The sequence below is a fragment of the Camellia sinensis genome, chromosome 5 (assembly GCF_055761805.1).
Source record: "Camellia sinensis isolate YWXY chromosome 5, ASM5576180v1, whole genome shotgun sequence".
NCBI classification, from domain to species: Eukaryota; Viridiplantae; Streptophyta; class Magnoliopsida; order Ericales; family Theaceae; genus Camellia; species Camellia sinensis.
This window is the reverse complement of record NC_138965.1, coordinates 83728299-83748035: the sequence shown is the minus strand read 5'-3', so window position 1 is coordinate 83748035 and position 19737 is coordinate 83728299. Positions and strand designations below refer to the sequence as shown.

General features: G+C 31.1%; 1 protein-coding gene across 1 annotated transcript in view; it reads left to right on the top strand.

Moving 5' to 3' along the window:
* Positions 1-12439: 12439 nt before the first annotated feature.
* Positions 12440-19737, top strand: part of GSL03 (glucan synthase-like 3) — a 65262-nt gene continuing 57964 nt past the window's right edge. Inside the window, exons 1-10 of the mRNA XM_082869174.1 lie at positions 12440-12739; positions 13031-13266; positions 14387-14487; positions 16517-16638; positions 16756-16849; positions 17097-17207; positions 17300-17416; positions 17497-17586; positions 17678-17769; positions 17981-18107. Of these exons, the coding sequence (XP_082725300.1) occupies positions 13080-13266; positions 14387-14487; positions 16517-16638; positions 16756-16849; positions 17097-17207; positions 17300-17416; positions 17497-17586; positions 17678-17769; positions 17981-18107 (1041 nt within the window). The 5' untranslated portion in view covers positions 12440-12739; positions 13031-13079. The remainder of the gene's footprint in view (positions 12740-13030; positions 13267-14386; positions 14488-16516; positions 16639-16755; positions 16850-17096; positions 17208-17299; positions 17417-17496; positions 17587-17677; positions 17770-17980; positions 18108-19737) is intronic.

Genomic DNA, 19737 nt, shown 5'->3' with positions numbered 1-19737 from the left:
TGTGTTGTGTGTAGACTTGGAAGAGGAACCTCTACTTATACTTGTAGCGAAGCTTCATGCCTTCAAGGCCAATATCATAGGGCCATCAATCCTATTGTAACATGTGCATTAACCCACAAGTTACAAAGATTTACACATGTTGAAAACATGTGCTGCGAACCAAAGGCCCACTACAAGAAAAAGCACAAATGGCGACTAAAATGAAGAATTTCGTCGCTGAAAGTTGACCAAATGGCGACTAAACTCGATTTAGTCGCCAAAAATGAAGCCTTTTGCCGACTAAAATGAATTAGTCGCCGAATACCAAGGATTTAGCGACTAAACTGTTTGTTGGTCGCCGAATGTAACAGTTTTGCCGACTAAAGGGTGTTTGGTAGCCAAAAGCGACGGTTTTTGGCGACTAAAATAATTTAGTAGCCAAAAGTTATGGTTTTGGCGACTAAAAACCATTTTAGTCGCCGATTATGGGTCTTTTGCCGACTAAAAAAAGATTAGTCGCTGAAAATGAAGATTTTTGGCTACAAAAAAAAAATTAGTAGCTAAAAACAGTGAATTGGCGACTAAATTTCAATTTAGTAGCCAAAACGGGACGTTTTTGGCGACTAAAAACAGATTTAGTCGCGAAAAGTGCTATTTTTAATTTAAACATATTTTTTTAGCGACAACAAATTAATTAGTAGCCCAAAAATCATAGAATTGGCGACTAAATAATTGATTTAGTCGCCAAAAGTGGCCTACATTTTTTTTAATAAATAATTTATTTATTACATAAATTATATTCAATAAAAATAATTATATTTACAGATATGGTTTTGTATAAATACCGGTCAAAATAGTATATAAATAATATATATTGCATATATAATCATGTGAGGTTCAAGTGGCATAGTGGGGGGAGTATGTTGGTAAAGGTGTTGGCACTTGGAATGGTTCACGGTTCGAATTTCAGAAAAACCAAAGAATTTGTTTTTTTTTTTTTTTTACGGAAGAACCTTTGGCGACTAAACTTTTAGTCGCCAAAAGTGTTATTTTGGGCGACAAAATTGTTTAGTCGGCGATTCATGGACTATTGGCGACTAAAATATTAGTCGCCAAATGTGTGCTTTTAAAATGTGTAATGCACCAATGGCGACTAAACATTTGGTCGCTAAAGAGCTATTTTTTGCCGACTAAAAAAAGTTTAGTCGCCGATACCTCTCGCGACCATTTATGCGCGACAAAAGGGGCGACTAAAAAAATTAGTCGCTGAAAGCAAAAACTCGACTTTCGGCGACTAAAAGTGGACTTTTGGCGACTAAAAATTTAGTCGCCAAAAGTGATTTTTCTTGTAGTTCTGGGTCACAAAACGGATAGGGCTGGTGGGCCACCGATTCGATCTAAGCCCAACCCAACCCAACCCAACACATGCACATGCACATGCCTAGGCCCAAACCAAGACCAAGTCTAAGTCCAAGCCCAAGCTCAAGCCCAAGCACCAACACCAAATGTGGGATATGAGGTTTTTCTATTTCTCACATATCTAATTCATTATGCTTACTTATGAGACAATTTCTCATTCAAATTTTAATACTTTTTATTCATTCTTTTTGTGGTATAAAGTTCTCACTATGGAGAAATTAGACCCACTTGGACCCACCTCAATTGGTGGCCGCTTTAATTTCGCATTAAAGTTACTAAAAAATCATTATTTTTCCAACATTTCCCTTGTTGCAAATTGATTCTCAACTTGCCATTGATTATTAAATTCATCTTCATTGGGGCAAAAAAAACCTGTAATAAGTTTTCAATTATTGCATCAACGCATGAAATTACTTTTCTAATTTTGGAAAGCTAAATAAACTAGCAGTATCCTACAAAGTGAAATAATGTATGGGGCAAGTACCAATAAATCCCATATTCTCCATCTTATACACCAATAAGTCCTTTCCAAAATATTATGAACACAGTAGTCCCATCTGTGTAGAAATTACTTGATTAACCCATATATTTAGCCCTGCATTAATAGTTGGCATTTCCAAATTATCAAAAACCCATATTGTGAAATGTCACATTTAGTCAAAGCGTACTAAGGGTTATTGTAGTCATTATTGGGATGATTGAAAATCCCACATATCCAACTTTTCAAAACAAGATTATACTATATTGGAATCTTCACCATTTTGAATATATCATATCTAGCTTTTGGTGGAATACAAGACAAAACTTCCACATCCATCAAAACTACATCCTAAAGACCACATCCACCACAAATGCCACACAATAACAAATCACATATTCCAAAAGCCATATACCCCACCGAAATAAGACCATGAAACCACATTTTAACAATCCAAAAACCACATCCCCATAAATCCTAAATGCCACATCCCACAAAACAACATCCACCAAAACCATATACCCACGAATTATACATCTTAAAAACCACATCCATGTTATGGACGATGAGTAGGATCGTGCTATGGACGAATATATCCACATCGATCTAGCTTTCAAAATGGTGAATATACCATATCCAACTTTCCAAAAACCCACACCTTCAAAACTCCACATTCTGATGCCGATTTCTACCATCTCAATGTATATATTGGCCTCAGTTCACCACCAAATGGGAATCCCACACCAATCAAATCCGTGATTCAGTTAATGTGACCTTAGGAAATAATATTAGTCTCCCCAACATTCCTTCTACAATAGATGGATCAATTCAAATCTATGTGAAACATGGCTATACACGTAAAATCCCATACAAGATAATATATTAAAGCCACCTTACCAAAATCAGTGAGACTCATTGGTTCATAAGAAATAAAAAATGACTAAATGGGTTGCAATTCCTCCAACAGGGATACACGATTAAATTTTCCATAATGCATTAGAAATTTAATCACATAAATAAGTAGATTTTGGAATGAAATTATCTGAATCACTAGATTAGAAACAAAACATAAAGAGTAGTATATATAGAATAAAAGGCACTTAGGCCAGAGGTCTATTTCTAAAACTTTGGGCCAATAGGCCCAAACTTAAATAATTTTTGGCCGAAAGGACATTATCTCTCCAAAGGGATAATTTTGTCTAATCCTCTCTAATGAATTTAAATACCTATGGGTCCACATCTTTTGAATGCACTAATAACCCTCATTCTATTATCTTCTCCCTCTTTTTCTCTCTCTATATCATTTTTTTTTTTGGAGAGCTTCACACCACCACCATCTACTACCATTGTCACCACACCACTACCATCTACAGCCAGCGTTGCCATATCACTACGATAGCCACGTCGTCTACTTACCACTGCGACCATTATTGTTTGGTTGCCACTAACGTTCACCAATTACCTCCATTGTTGCCGATCTATACTCTACTGTCGTGATCTACATACCACCACCTTCCTCTATCGCTGTCAATGCCTCATACTTCTCACCATCGTTTTCTTCCTTTGTTTCTATCACTGGTGATTTTCAAATCTAGCCATTTTCAACTCAAATCTTCACCGACAACTTCAGATTTGGCTATTTTTGATGTTAATTTGATCATGACATAGTCGCCAAAGCTCCTACCATTGCGGTTGAGTCTCTATATAAATATATACGTGTGTGCATGTGTACACATATTGATAGATCTCCATCAATTTGTTTGTAAAGATCTGGTTAAACAAAATCTATTATTTGTAAAATTTGGATTTTAATGAATAAATTTACATTGATAAATTTATCAATTTTACTTCTTTTTTTCTTTTTATTTTTTATTTTTTTTTGGTGTGTGTGTGTGTTTAAGTGCATTGGTGTGTTTCTATGAATGAATAAGGGAGTGAGTGTGTATTATGTGAGTGTGCATGTAAGAGTGAGACGTAGTAATTGAGTGTAAGAGTGCGAGTGGGTGTGTTTTATGTTTCTTTTGCTTCTCCATTTCTTTTGTTACCATCAAATTTATGGAGGTGATAGAGTAGTGACATAGTAGAGAATGATTTTGTTTTCCTGAAAAAATTGTTGGATAATTATCAAAAATGTTACTGAGAAGTTTCACCGACGGATGGAGACGGTGGCCAAAAATGGTTGCCAGTGATCAAAGACGGGGCCTGGAGATTCGCCAAAGGTTGGGGACGGTGGCCAGAGATGCTCACCGATGATTGGAGTCGATGACTAGACATAGTCGCTTCCGGCTAGGCATGGGTGTTGGAGGAGGGGTAGCCTCATTGCAATACTGATAATTGGAGATGAAGAATGATGGGGCATTTTGGGTATATTAATAGGTTAAAAAAATAGTAAGACTTATATGTAAATAAGTTTCGTCAACAGGATCGACCCGTAAGTGCCACCTCTCCAAGGGATATATATTTGTCCAAAAGGAGACCTATCTCTTTAAATGTCACCTATCTTTTCACCTGACTGCCACCAGTCGTTGCTGTCGGCCATCATCGCCAGCAACTTTTCCACTAACATTCTCAGCATCTATAACTTTTTTGTAGTGACTTTTCAATGCGTGTCATTATCATAAGATAAGTTTAAACCTTTGACCAAATAACATATGGCCTTACTTGAATGAGCTTTTTAGCAATTAACCCTAAAATAAAAGCATCTCCCATTGTCCGACGTGTCCCTCGAAGAAAATTAATTTTAAATTTTAAGTTAGGGTTTTTAGGAACGTCTAAATAAGTCACAGTTTTTTAAAATATTTTTTATTTTTATTTTTAATGATCTTTCTTTAAAAATATGTCAATTTTCTTTTTACTTTTCCAATTTATTTTGTATATACGAATCTAAAAAGTAATAACTTTTTGAAAATTTTCAAAAAAAATAAAAATAAATAATTTGTTTGCCTTTTCCCCGTCTTTTCTAGGATTTTTTTTCTTCAAATTTTTAATTTATTTTATTCAACCCTCCAAGTCAGGTAGAACTGAAAAGTTCACTCTATTTGGTTTGGAGTTTTCAAAAATAATTTTTTGAGTTGTTAATTATTATTTTTATATTTTTAGTGATTTTTTAAAATATTTTAATCATTTTTTTTTTACTTTTTAAATCCACTTATACTTTAAAAATATAAAATTTGTACCAAAATCTTTACAAAACTTCATTAAATATAACAAAATAAGAAAATGTATTGAATTTTCATAAGTTTTGAATATTTCTTTCTATTTGGTGAATTTTTTAATTTTTTTCACAAACATTATACTTTTTAGAGTTTATTACACTTTATATCCCTAAACTATTGTTAAATTGTCTACTTAGTCCTTAAACTATCGATTGAATCTATTATGTCTCTAAAATATATAGATCAAAGTTTATTTAGTCGTTGAACTATCGATTGAATCTATTAAATTCCTAAATTATTTAATTCAAATATATTTAGTTCCTAAAAGGATTGCAAAAATAAAATATAAGTCCATAAGTATTATAAATTAATAAAAGACCCTATCTAATTAAAATTTTATTTCAAAAAAACTTTAACTTTTATTCTGTTTTTGAAAAATGAGTGTAAAGTTCTTTTTTTTTTATAATTTTTAATTGATTGTTTTAAATTTTTTTTGCTGAATTCTTATTATAACTTAATTAATATATTATTTTATTCTATTATTATTATTTAAATTATCTAATTTTACTTCTTCAGTATATGTAATATTCATATAATTTTATTGGCAAAACTAAGAAATTAGACTTTAATACTAATTTAAACACACAACATAATAAATCATTTTTTTTAACGAGAAAATAAAATTTTAAGTTTTTTCTATAATAAAATATAAATTAGATAGGTATTTTACTAATTTATAATATTTATGCGTATATATATTTTATTTTTATAATTCTTTTAGGGACTAAATACGTTTGAATTAAATATTTTAAGGACTTAATAGATTTAATTGATAATTTAGGAACTAAATAATTTTGATTTAAATATACTTTAGGGGCTGAGTAGATTCAATCAATATTTCATGGACAAGTAGACAATTTAACAATAGTATAGGAATAAAAAAGTTTAATAAATCCTACTTTTAAGTATATCTAAAAAATAAACATTTTGTGTAAAATATATCACTAAAAAAATAATAAATAAATTTTCAGAAAAATAGCATACCCAAATAATTTTTTTTAAAAAAAATTAACTAAAGACGAAAAGAATACCAAAAAAAAGCCAACTCTAAACACCTAAATTTAGGTTATTACAAGATTAATCATAGCCCCTTACTGTGATTATTTGCTTAGGAATTGGAATGCCAAATGACCTTGCATCTTGTTTTTATGGTCAACAAAGAGACTTATATTTTTGAATTTATAATTTTTTTTTTCTAAACTATAAAATTTTACAAAAATGATAAGTATTTTTAATTTTTTTTTACAAAATTAATTTATAATTTTTTAAAACAAAATTCTAAAATAAATTTCTCAAAACCAAACTGAAACACATACCCCATTTTGGAACACACTAACAAAAAAAAAGTCTCCATTGTTTTATAAATAGCAAAATTTATTTTTATTATTTTGTAGTTTAAGGTCAGAACACTTTACGTCTTTATTGGTTAAATATAGATAAAAACTTTCTTATAATTTTGAATTAAACTAAAATGGTATTTTTTCTATCTAAATTCACGAAAGGTGTAGAACATTTACCCATTTTAAGAGTGAGTGTAATTTTGTCTTAAAATTAAAATGAAATCAAAATAGAAAAAGTCATTTTACCATCATCTTCATCATCAACCTTCAAACTCTAAAAACCTTAACCCTAATAGCCTAACCAAAAAAAAAAAAAAAAAAAAAGGCGAATTTCACTAACTGTTCGTATAGTTTGGGACTCGTGTCACTTTGATTCCTAACTTTTCAATTGTGATACATTTGATTCTGAATTTTGAATATTGTTCCAAATAAGGACAATTGAATATACCATTACTCAATTTTAAGGGCAAAGTAGTAAATTTGATAAAATATAAATTAATTTAATAAAAATAAATGTCAAAAATATATTTTTGAATTTTTAAAAATAATTTCTATCCACCAAAGTTAAAATTACGTAAAATTGATAAATCTTTTAGACATTTATTTTTTTACCAAATTAATTTTTATTATGTGTTTGAATGATAATCATGTAATAGGTGATTGTTAGGTTTTAAATAAATAAATGTCTAAAAAATTTATCAATTTTACATAATTTTATCTTTAGCAGGTAGAAATAATTTTTAAAAATTTAAAAATATTTTTTTGACATTTATTTTTGTTAAATTAGTTTATATTTTATCGAATTGACAAATTTGCCATTGAAATTGAGCAATGGTATTTTCAATTGTCTTTATTTAAAACAAGATTAAAAATTTAAAATCAAATGTATTACGATTGAAAAGTCAGAAACCAAAGTAATACATGACTCAAATTATAAGGACCGTTAGTATAATTTGTAAAAAAATATAAAAAAATAATAATAATAAAAAAAACCTATTCCACCATTCCCCAGCCACAGCGGCAGGCCCTTTCTCTTTCTCCACATCCCCCACCTCTTGCAAGATCTCCGCAGGCCCTAACCTCTTTCCCCAGATCAATTGGTTCACACCCCCACACAGTCGCACATGCTGGTGCCAACTGTGGCTTGTGATTCATTGCCTCCCAACACACACACACAGTCTCACACAAAGTTAGGCCATACATATTTAGGCCTCGTTTGGGAACCGTCTCTTTTAACTTAAAAATAAAAAATTATTAAAAAAATCAAAAAGTCAATAATTTATACCAAAAAGTTAAAGATTTCATTTTCTCGTTATTTTTTGCACATCTTTTCGTAAAAAGTTAAAAAGTCATTCCAAACATACTAGTTTTTTTTAGCTCATATTTTAGCCAAATAGCCAAAAAGTTACTAAATTAGTCTGTTTCCAAACGAGGTTGCTTTTAAGAAATTTGTTTTAGAATTTAAAAAAAAAAATCTATAAATTAATTTGTTGAAAGAAATAAAAAAATAAAAAAAATACTTATAATTTTACATAATTTTATTTTTGAAAGGCTATAAATAATTTTAAAATTTTAAAAAAATATCTTTTTGATTTAATTTTAACAAACTAATTTCTATTTTTTCAAAAAAAATTCTGATTTTTTTTTTCTTAAAAACAAACCAAACAATGCCTTGATTTTTTTACTATTTCAAATGTGGTTCCCACATGGATCCACTAGCTGGATCTCCTATGATTAATTTATTTGCAATTTTAATTGTTGGTTGGATCTCTATCTCTTAACACTTTATCATGGCATTTGCACCCCACTGCTTCAATTGAATATTATATATATAGCTTTTATGGTATATTTTTAATTTAAAAGGACAAAAGAGTGTCTGTATATTTTTATCCATTAAAATTGATGATGGTGGTTGGGTTGAAAACAATGGTAAGGGTATAAAGGTGTTCTTATATTTTTTTATTAACGTAGTTAACCGAATAATTTAATCGAAAATCTTATTTTACCTCCTCATCTGCATATTTTTGAAACATAGGAGGTAAAATGATTGAGGCTTAAACTACACGACTGAAGTTTAAAACATAGGAGGTAAAATGATGGAGGCTTAAGCTACACGACTAAAGTGAGTTTTGTCTTTTTATAAATTTTGTTTCCATGTTTCATGGCTAGAGTTCTACTTACATGTGGGAGAAATTTATAGTGTGCATTATTAAAAAGTGCATTTTGTAAAAAGATTATTATTTTTTGTGGTAAAAATTATGAAAATTTATGGTATTTGTTATGTTATTTTTTGGTAAAATTACAAAAAGTGAATTTATGATGTACATATTAAAGTTATGACATGAAATTTTTTTATTTTTTATTTTTGTGATGAGAAAAGTTATGACATTTTAAACTTAGGCCAAGTTTGGGAAGACTAAATAAGTGCACTTTTTGTCTTTTTGGACTAAAAAATTGAGGTTGAAAATATGGATGTTTGGGTTAACTTTTTGACTTTTTATTGAAAAATGTGTAATAAAAAATTGTAAAAATTGATTTGTAGGGAAAAATTTGAATTGGGAGTTGTGCAGCTGTAATTGTTGACTTTTGGTGAATAGTGTTAACTTTTTAACTTTTTGAGTAACTTTTTGACTTTTTGACTTTTTTGGAACATCCCAAACTTGGCCTTAAGAGTTTGGTGTGGTGGATGAAGCCTGAAACTTGGGGGTTTGGTCCCTCTCCAAGGTTTCAAGTTTGACTCTCTTTGCCAATAAATTTTTTTTGCAGAGAATAAACCTATTTTGAAAAACTTGTTTGAACTTTAAAAACTTAATCTGATGTGCACAATCTAGGCTAGAATATCCTACATATCATGTTATTTGCACCCCACGACTTTAATTACTAAATATTATATATATAGCTTTTATGGTATATTTTAAATTTGAAAAAACAAAAGAGAGTACTTTGTGTAAATTTGTAGGGGCAATTACATCCCAACGACAATTTTTTTATTTTTTTTACACAAACATAGAAAGGTGCAACTTACATTTGCACCTCCATAACTTTTCACTTATATCCCATCACAGAATCAAACACCTCACATATTTTTGTATTTTTTTTTCTCCATTCCACTATATTGTAATTCCCTTTTTTTTTTCTTCTCTATTCCACTATTTGTTATGTCATTTTCTGCTAAAATTACAAATAGTGAATTTATGATGTACATATTAAAGTTACGAATGATGAAAATTTTGATATCTTACGATTTTTGTAGTGAGAAAAGTTGTGACATTTTAACTTTAAGAGTTTACGAATGACGAAAATTTTGATATTTTATGATTTTTGTAGAGAGAGAAGTTATGACATTTTAACTTTAAGAATTTGGCTCCATAGATGGGACTTGGGACTTCGAGGTTTGGTCCCTCCAAGGTTTCAAGTTCGCTTCTCTAGCTAGCAAAATTTAGGGATTGTTTTTGGATGATCTAAATAAATGCACTTTTTAACTTTTTACGAAAAAACATGAAATATAGGTTCGGTTTGAAGTGATGTGGTAGAGAGATGATGTGATTTAAATGAGATGATGTGACTTAAATATGATAGTAACTTTTTGATTTTTTTTATTATGCCAAACTAGGCCTTAGTCTTGTTTGAATTGTAAGAATTTAGTCTAGTGCATACAATCTGACCTAGAATACCCTACATATTAAAAAAAAAAAAAAAAAAGGTATGACATTTTATAATTTATGTTAAAAAAATTTGTGAAAAAATTATGAAAGTTATATCCTATGCAACTAGGATGTACATAATAACTTTTCCCAAATTATTTTTTGGTTTAAAAGAATTGGAGTTAATTTGTAGTTCTTCAAATTATATATATATATATATATATTCTTAAATCATGATGTCATATTGTTTGTAAACTTGCATACATATTTACATTTGAATCGAATGGAAAAATGGAATATGATTCATGTATCTTCACCCACATGTAATTTTTTTACATTTTTTTTATTATAGATGAGAGATAAAAAAATAATTAAATAATTCTGGATTATAACATTAATTAGATGTTATTATTGGTTAATAAAATATCACAACATATATATTTTTTTATGTATGGGTCGATAGGAGAATAATTATATTATTAATCACTAATCTAATAATAGTTAGATGGAGAAAAAATAAACACTAATATCAAAGAGTATCAAATTTCCCAAGTTGAAGGCAAAATCTGACAAACAAATAAAATAATAGTGCTACGCAACCAGTAAAGTAAAGATTCTAATTATAGGTATTAAAGGATTATTTGAGATAATTTAAATAAGTATATTTTTTATTTTTTATGAACAGATGTATAAAAAAATAAAAAATAAAGATATGATGTAACCCAAATAAGTGTACTTATTTAAATAAATGATCTTTGAATGAGTTGTAATTTACCATAATAATAAGGACATAATCCATCCCTTGTTAACAAATCATTAAATCAATTAATAATTTTTAATTATGTTGAAAATATATTTCAATTAATAATTTAAATAATTTTATTATTGTATAGGAGAGTAATTATAGATTTTATTTTTTTTAATTAATTCTGTTAAATAAAAAATTCTAATAAAAAAATATTTATAATTTTTTAAATTATAAAAAATAATATATATTTTAAACAAACTTTAAGAGATCTATTTATAATTTACCCTTATTATTATTATTTTTCAGTCAACAATAAGAGTGATTATTACCCGGGCGGGACACCAACCTTCTATGGTACCGCTTATGTTGACATTTCAACTTTGCATACTTGTTTAGGTCTTCTTTTTTTATTCATGTTTACGTCTTCGCGTAGTGACCAAGCTTACTCATTTTCCTCTATTCTATTTTTATTTTTATTTTTTTAAATATTAGAGATTTTAAAAATTTAATTAAAATTTTTATCAAATATTTTATATAATGAGATCCACATAAGACTCACATAGTGTGGGTTCTACATCCATATGAGATGTTTAATAGAAATTTTAATAAAATTTTTAAAATCTCTAATATTATTCTAATTTTTTTTTTTGAAAAAATCTATTACCACGTCACAATAAATTTTAATAGACATCATTTATTTTATTTAAATATAAATTTTTAAATGAAATATAAATATTCAGATTTAAACATATATTCCGTTTAACTATACGAAAGAACAATTACTTTTTTTCATTACTTTATATATATATTTACAATTATTTTTAAACAATTACTTTATATATATATATTTTAAATAGTTTATAAGTTTATATCTGAATATTTAATTTTTAGTAAAAAATTTATACACAAATCATATAAATAAGGTGCATTAATTTTTTTTGTGATATACAGATAGAAATACTCTAAATGCAGAAGTATTTACTCTATTACCTAATTATATGGATGATTTACAAAATTACAAAATTACCGTTATAATAAAAATCAAAAATGCTTTATACCCCACTGGGGGTCGACCTCAGTGAGGTGGAGGCCCGTGATTAGGCGAAAAAAATTATTTTTTTTTTTTGGTTGTCAGCCAGTGGGGGCGCGCCACCGCACTGGGGGTGCGACCCCCACTGGGGGTATTTAGCAGGGCTCAATAAAAATATAACTGAAATGAATTAAGCCAAAAAAACTAAGCAATTTGACAAATGTTATTTTTGATTTTTTAGGTTAAAATTTATAAAAAAATAAAATAAATTAAAATATTTAATAAGATAAAATGTCATATTAAATCTATAATCATGTTATTTTTTTTACAAATATCACATGCAATTATAAAAAATCTAACTATTTTTTTGACACAAAAAATTTAACTTATTAAAATAATCAAAAATTAAAATAATCTATTAAAATAACAATTTTTCAAACATCAACTTAGGCTTCATTTGGAAATAAACTATTTTAGTAATATTTTGACTTTTAACAAAAAAATATGTAAAAAAATAAAAAAGGTAATTTGATAACTTATAGTAATTTTTTTGATTTTACTCCCAAAACGAGGCGTTGGTATATTTGTCGAATTTTATATGTCAGCTCGTACCCGCGTTGCGTGCTTACTTCATGCCTGTCTGTTAGGTAGGCTCTGTCTCAAGCACCACCTCCCCTACTCTATCTCTCTATCTCTCTCTCTCTCTCTCTCTGTAGTATTTGCAGTTTTTCACTCTCTGCGGGCAACTGATGCTTTAAGCCTCTTGTATTGTTACGACTCTTCTTTCTAGTTTCTCTCTGATAATAGAAAGCGGAATTGATTTCTCGCGCGATGTAATAGTCATTCTGATGTTATCCGAATCTTTTCACTGATCTATACTCATCTGGTAACTCCTCTACTCTGATTTCCTGATTTCTTACTTCTATTTTATTTTATTTTGTGTGTGTGTGTGTGTGTGTGTGTGTGTGTGTGTGTGTGTTAATTTTCTATTTACTCTGTTTGATTGCTGAGAAAAGAAAAGAAAAGAAAAGGAAAGAAAACATGTAATCTGTTGTAAGATTCCCTGTTTTTGTTTGATCTGTTGCTCAGTTTTGAAAAAAAGGAAGAGGGTTTATGGTTTCAGTGGAATACAAGTGTTTGGTTACATGGTTATATTGGAATTTTGATGGTTTGACAGGTAAATTAGTGGGATCTTTAAGTTATTGTGTGAAGGGTTTAAGGAAGAAATGTCTTTCAATAGAAGGGGGTCTGATCAGCAACCGCCGAGGCGGATTCTGAGGACGCAGACCGCCGGTAATTTAGGAGAGACTATGATGGATAGTGAGGTGGTGCCATCTTCACTGGTGGAGATTGCTCCGATTCTCCGGGTCGCTAACGAAGTCGAGCCAAGCAATCCCAGGGTGGCTTATCTCTGTAAGTTCCAATTTCACTTATCTACTTCATATCTGACTTTTAAATTTTAAGTGCTTATGCATATAGTGTGTGCGCGCGCACGCAGGGACAATTCAGTTCTCCAACCTATTAGATTATTAGTTTTAATTTAAGAGCTTATATGTAAAGTGTTGGGCCATACTTAAGATAAATTTAAACTACACATGCAATATGTCAATATGCCGATTTTCTGTGTTTTAATTCTGTGCATATAGTACTGTTACTGAATACATACTCATACTAGACTTTAATGCAGTTATTTGTGGCTATAATATGGGATAGCAACACTTAATGTTGTTATTTTGTGGAAATTGGTGTTGCTTGTGTCAAAATGTGGGTTTCACTTCAATTTGTTCGTTCTTTTATCTTTTCATTCGTACAAATGTAGATAAGTATTTTACTAGTCATGGAGAAACGGGCGATGACATTAAACATAGATTAGTTGCTTAAGAATCTCACAACTACATCGTTTGGTTCATGATTAGAAAGTCCTCAAATTGGGATCAAGTGTAAGTGTGGTATATGAAGTTTTTCTTAGAGAAGATTCAGGACTTTAACAAGGACATTTCTATTGATGTTATCTTTAACACATTTGTCTAGGATTTTTGTTCTTTGGTGTTGATTGTTTTGTTTGGCAATGGAATGATGATTGAAACATCCAAGGAGATGATCCTAACACTATTTCTTTATTATTCACCATTTTCACAACCCCCTCCCATCCCATTTCCCGAACAAACTTACACACATTAAAACCACGTCTTGCATGGTTTGTTATTTGGTCCAGTATTTTAGTCAACCTCCGTTGGGTTCAAATGATGGCAATGGTTAAGAATATCTCCTCTTTCTTTGTGTATATTCCTTTTAACTCATGCATCCTTTGCTGGTTTATGTGTTTTGGTATGAGATAAATGGCTTTTGTCTTTGTTGTTGCTGAGCTTGACTACCTTCTTCGCTCCCCTGCATGCCAATTATAACCCAATATAATAATTTGTGTTAATAATCTTATTTATGCTATATTTTTGTTCTCACAAAAATGCAATGGTATTTTTGAACTTTGATTCATTCTAAGCCTGATGCATATTGATGCCTTTGCTCGGATCAGGTCGGTTCTATGCGTTTGAGAAAGCTCACAGACTAGATCCAACATCAAGTGGACGTGGAGTTCGCCAATTCAAAACTGCCCTTCTTCAACGCCTAGAAAGGGTATGTCATGTTTTCACTTACTAGAACTGATGTGCTCATCACATAATTCTTTTTTCTCCACAATCTAATGTTTGAGAATGTGATATGCATTTGCTTATTGTCAATGATTAAAATTTTCTTTTCGTGTTTTGTTTCAGAGAGCAAAAATATGGATTTGAAAATGTTTTGGTAATATTTTGGAAGAGACCAAAAAACAAAGAAAAAGGAAAATATATGACATGCTTAGATTCACAAACTAAAGCATATTAAAAAAAAAAAAATTCTTAATTAAGCATATTAAGATTTATAAATTTATTCATTGATTCATATAAAGGAACAAATGTAAAATCAAAAAATAAACGTTGACGCGAACCACAAATTAAGTACATAAGATACATGAAAATAATGTCTAAGAATTTACAGAGATAGTAATAATAATAGTGTGTGTATACTACTAATAATAGTTCTTTTTAATATAGTAACATAAAGCCTTTTATCTTTTTTCTCAAAAAGTATAAACCGTTTGAGGGATTCCAAATTCGTGTTCACACAACGTACTTCTTCCTATGTTTTGTTGGGACTGGATGCTGTCTCGATGTTCTGCTGTCTCTAGGTGGAAACGCTAGAATTTCATTATTCTACTACTTTTTCATTTCGGTTCCTTAGGAAACGGAAGCTTTTTAGCTGTTTTGATGGAAACAAAAGAAAATTTTGTTCCTGGCTTATTATACTAGAGAGCTAAGTTTACTTTCACATATTTTTTACAGCTATCATTCTGGACATTGTTGGAATGTGTCTCACATAGCTTAGAGTTGCCCCATCTGTGCTGGTTATAAGGCTCCAGTTTCCCTCTCCTTAATACTAGGGTTTTAAGGAGAAGTGTGAGCTGGGCTTTTCAATTTGGGACTAGTGCTTGGTTGGGCCTGTGACTGGTGTGTCATTTGTCTGGCTACTTTATGTCTTGGTCCAGGAGGGTGTGTTGGAATTTGTCCTATGTGGCTGGACAGTGACATGTTTTTTGGTTGTGTCTAAATGATTTGTTATTGATGAAGAATTTGTTTTCTTTCTGTTTGTTTCTTCATCTCTTCACTGATATATCTCTGTATATTTATGTCAGTGGTATGATGATATAAAATTTGTCATCATTTAAATGCTGGTATGTTCTATTTTCTTTGGTACGACCGAAAAGGACTATACAGCTGTTAAACGAACTGAGCCCAGTTGCAAGTAGCTAGGCTTTGGTTTGTTTAATAGCTTGCTCAACCTCGCTCGCTATGAAAAAGGCGATCACAATCGTAAATTTTCTGATTGACAAAGAAACAAGCCAAGTTTGTACAATTATATTCCTTGGTTCAGTGAGGCTCACGGGCTTACATGGTATTATATGTGGCAAGTTTTGTCCCTTCTGCAATTACAAGTGTCTCTTCCTTTTAGTGACATATTCAAGTATTAAGTGCCATTAAAGGTAGTGTGAACTGTATATTTAGCTCAAAGTTGATGTGGTGTCATCAACCCTTCTATTTTGAATTTGAATGTAATTTAGCAACCCAGGCTGAGGGTTCAAGCTCGTGTGTGTGTGTGTGTGTGTGTGTGAGAGAGAGAGAGAGAGAGAGAGAGAGAGAGAGAAGTCTAACACATGGAATGCATGAACTGAAACACCGTCGCATGCACTATTGGGGGTGTGTTAAGTGACAGTCTCACATATAAATATATTAAATGGTTAATTATTCTGTTCTGTGAGCCAAAAAAATAAATTGTCTTGAAACACTAACGTGTATCTGCTGTATTACCGCACACTTTCCCGTTGTTCAGTACATGTATCTGCTGTATTACCACACACTTTCCCCTTTGTTCTGTACGATCTCCATTTAGGGGGTGTTTGGGAATTGGCTTTTTTAGAATTTTTTTGGCTTTTTACAAAAAGACATGCAAAAAAGTAGAGAGATTGGCTTGACAATTTGTGGTGGCTTTTTTGCTAAAAACTTACCTTCCCAAATGAGGCCTTAAAGTTTCACCAATAAAAATAATGATCGAACCATTCTTCTTTCAGGAAAATGAAACGACATTAGCAGGAAGGACAAAAAGTGATGCTCGTGAAATGCAGAGTTTTTATCAGCATTACTACAAAAAATACATCCAGGCTTTGCAGAATGCTGCTGATAAAGCGGATCGGTAAATTATCAATGGGCACCCTCTGATTGTCTGCTTGGAGATGTGACCTTATTGCCTCATGCTTTATTTGATAGGAAATTGTTGTTTTTTTTTGTTTTGTTTTTTTGTCTAATGCAGTGCTCGGCTTACAAAAGCATATCAAACTGCTGCTGTTCTATTTGAGGTTTTGAAGGCTGTTAATCTGACAGAATCTCTTGAAGTGGCTGATGAGGTGAAACTGATAGTTTTTTGATTGGTGATATTTGAATAATATCAGTCCCTCGAGGGAACTTCTTGTATCAGTTTTGTCTAGGCTAAGACTAACCCACTTCTATTTAGAATTTTGATGTGCTTCTTGTAGTCTTCTTTCATATTGAGTATTGATGTATCTAGTTTTTTGTTTGTTTTGTTTATATATATATATATATATATATATTTTTAAATAAAAAAATAATAATTAGACATACATATGCATGTAGATTTTGGAAGCTCACAGTAAGGTTGAGGAAAAGACTGCGATATATGTACCTTATAACATACTTCCTCTTGATCCTGACAGCTCAAATCAAGCAATCATGAAATATCCTGAGGTTAGTTTTTGAATATCTAGAGTAGTGTTCTTGACCTTTTTCAATTATATCTTTAAAGTACCTTTTTTATACCTTGGTTGTTTAATTTACAGATTCAAGCTTCTGTTTCTGCACTTCGAAACACCAGAGGGTTGCCATGGCCCAAGGGCCACAAGAAGAAAGTAGATGAAGACATTCTACACTGGCTTCAGGCTATGTTTGGATTTCAGGTGACTTTCTTGTTGCTTTCGATCACTTCTTTTCATTTGAGTCTTGATGGGGATCTGTTTCTTTAACTATTGATCTGCAGAAGGATAATGTGGCAAATCAGAGGGAGCACTTAATACTGTTGCTGGCAAATGTGCATATTCGGCGATTTCAGCCTGATCAGCAGCCCAGGGTATTCTGCTCACAAATAGGGCTGGCTCATAATATTTTATTTTGTAAAAAAACACTTAGTTATTCATAACATATACCTCATTCATGTTCAGTTGGATGACACTGCACTTACAGAAGTTATGAAGAAACTTTTCAAAAACTACAAAAAATGGTGCAACTATTTGGGTCGCAAAAGTAGTCTTTGGTGAGTTGAGATTTTTACTTTCTTATTTTTATTTTTTTATCATTTTTATGGCTTAGTGGAATAATTATATTCTGATTAAGAATGACTTCTTCCTCCATTATCCATATGTCTCTCATTTTCCTTCTTGCTAATCAAACATTGACTTGTAGGTTAACTTAAAACTTTTTTTAATTCATCATTGTTGTATGTTGTGGTTAATCTACACTTGCAGGTTGCCAACTATTCAACAGGAAGTGCAGCAACGGAAATTACTGTACATGGGGCTATATCTTCTCATATGGGGGGAAGCTGCTAACTTGAGATTTATGCCAGAATGCCTATGCTATATTTATCATCATGTATGCATTAAGATGCTGCTCTTTGATTTCAATATGGCAAACTTGTTTATAGTATTGCCTTTCCCTTTTTTTTTTTTGGATTCCCTTACTATTTTCTGACATATATCATGATATTATTCTAATGATTCAAACTGAATATTCTGGAAAACGTAGCTTCTCATATACACAATCACTCTGGAGGAAAAAGATTTAATTTTGGGAGGATCAGTGGATGTAGTATAGATCTGTCTACACACACACTCAAACTGAACACGTCCTGATACCTTAAAAGTAATAGAGCAATAGTAGAATGTTGCATGCAAAAATCCAATATCATGATTCAAATTATATATAGTTGAAATCTAAAATAACTCTAGCACTAGAATTAAAGGCAATTGAAATTTAGAGTTGTTGGCGTTTTAGATTGACCAGCTATACATGGGTTTTCCTAAGTGGTTAGTTGTCTTTTTCGTATAAGGTGGGGTTTTTTTTTTTTCTTTTTTTGATAAATAAAAGTAAATTTTATTAAACAAAGAGCATCAAGATGATGCTAACAAATACACCCACCACCAATCAACACTCATTCCTAGACAAATAGAGCATCTATAAATCCACAAAAGAAAACAAACCCCGGAGCCACTTTCCCCAAAACCCATACATATAAAACCGCCAAAAATCCATTTTTCAAAATAGGCATTGGAACCGCCGTCACTTGAAAAATCTGCCTATTACGCTCCAGGCAAATCTGCCTATTACGCTCCAGCCAAATCAACCACATCAGACACAATGAAGCTAGCTCCCAAGCCTTTTGACGCCTTTTCCCAACCTTGCTCCCTCTTTAACTACAAAGAACATCCTCCACCCTCTTCAACCAAACATTGAGAAAATCAACCCCCAAAGCTAATACGCAGCAGGGTAATGAAGTAAAAGATGGGAAGTAGATTTCGCATCCCTGCAATACATGCAACACCAATTAGCCACAATCCGCCGATGCCAAATGAGATTGTCCAAAGTCAAAATCCTATCTGGCATCGTCGTCCATACAAAGTACACCACTTTGGATGGAACTCCAGCAATCCACACACTTGAAAGTTTAGAGAAGAGAAAGAGATAGGGAATGAGTGAGACCTCATCCCCTTTTATATTAAGATGAAAGCATAATTACATGTGTGCCATAAGGTGTATTAAGATTAAAGAAAAATTATAGGAGTGCCATAAGGTATATTAAGATTAAAGAATAATTACAGGAGCGCCATAAGGGATGAATTATGGGCCAGCTCATTACAGCCCATTACATCAATCAAGGAATAAAACAAATTTCCTTATTCTAACAATTCCTTATTCTAACATAATTTCCTTATTCTAACACTCCCTCTCAAGCTGGTGCGAACATATCTCTTATGCCCAGTTTGTTAAGAATGTCATGAAATGGTTTGCTCCCTATTCGTTTGGTGAGAACATCTACTAGTTGATCTTCAGTCTTCACAAATGGAGTACATATGGTGCCACTAGTGAGCTTTTCCTTGATGAAGTGCCTATCAATCTCCACATGTTTGGTTTTGTCATGTTGAACTGGGTTATGAGCTATGTTGATCGCTGCCTTGTTGTCACAGTACAATCTCATAGAATTAGTCTGATGGATCCCTAAGTC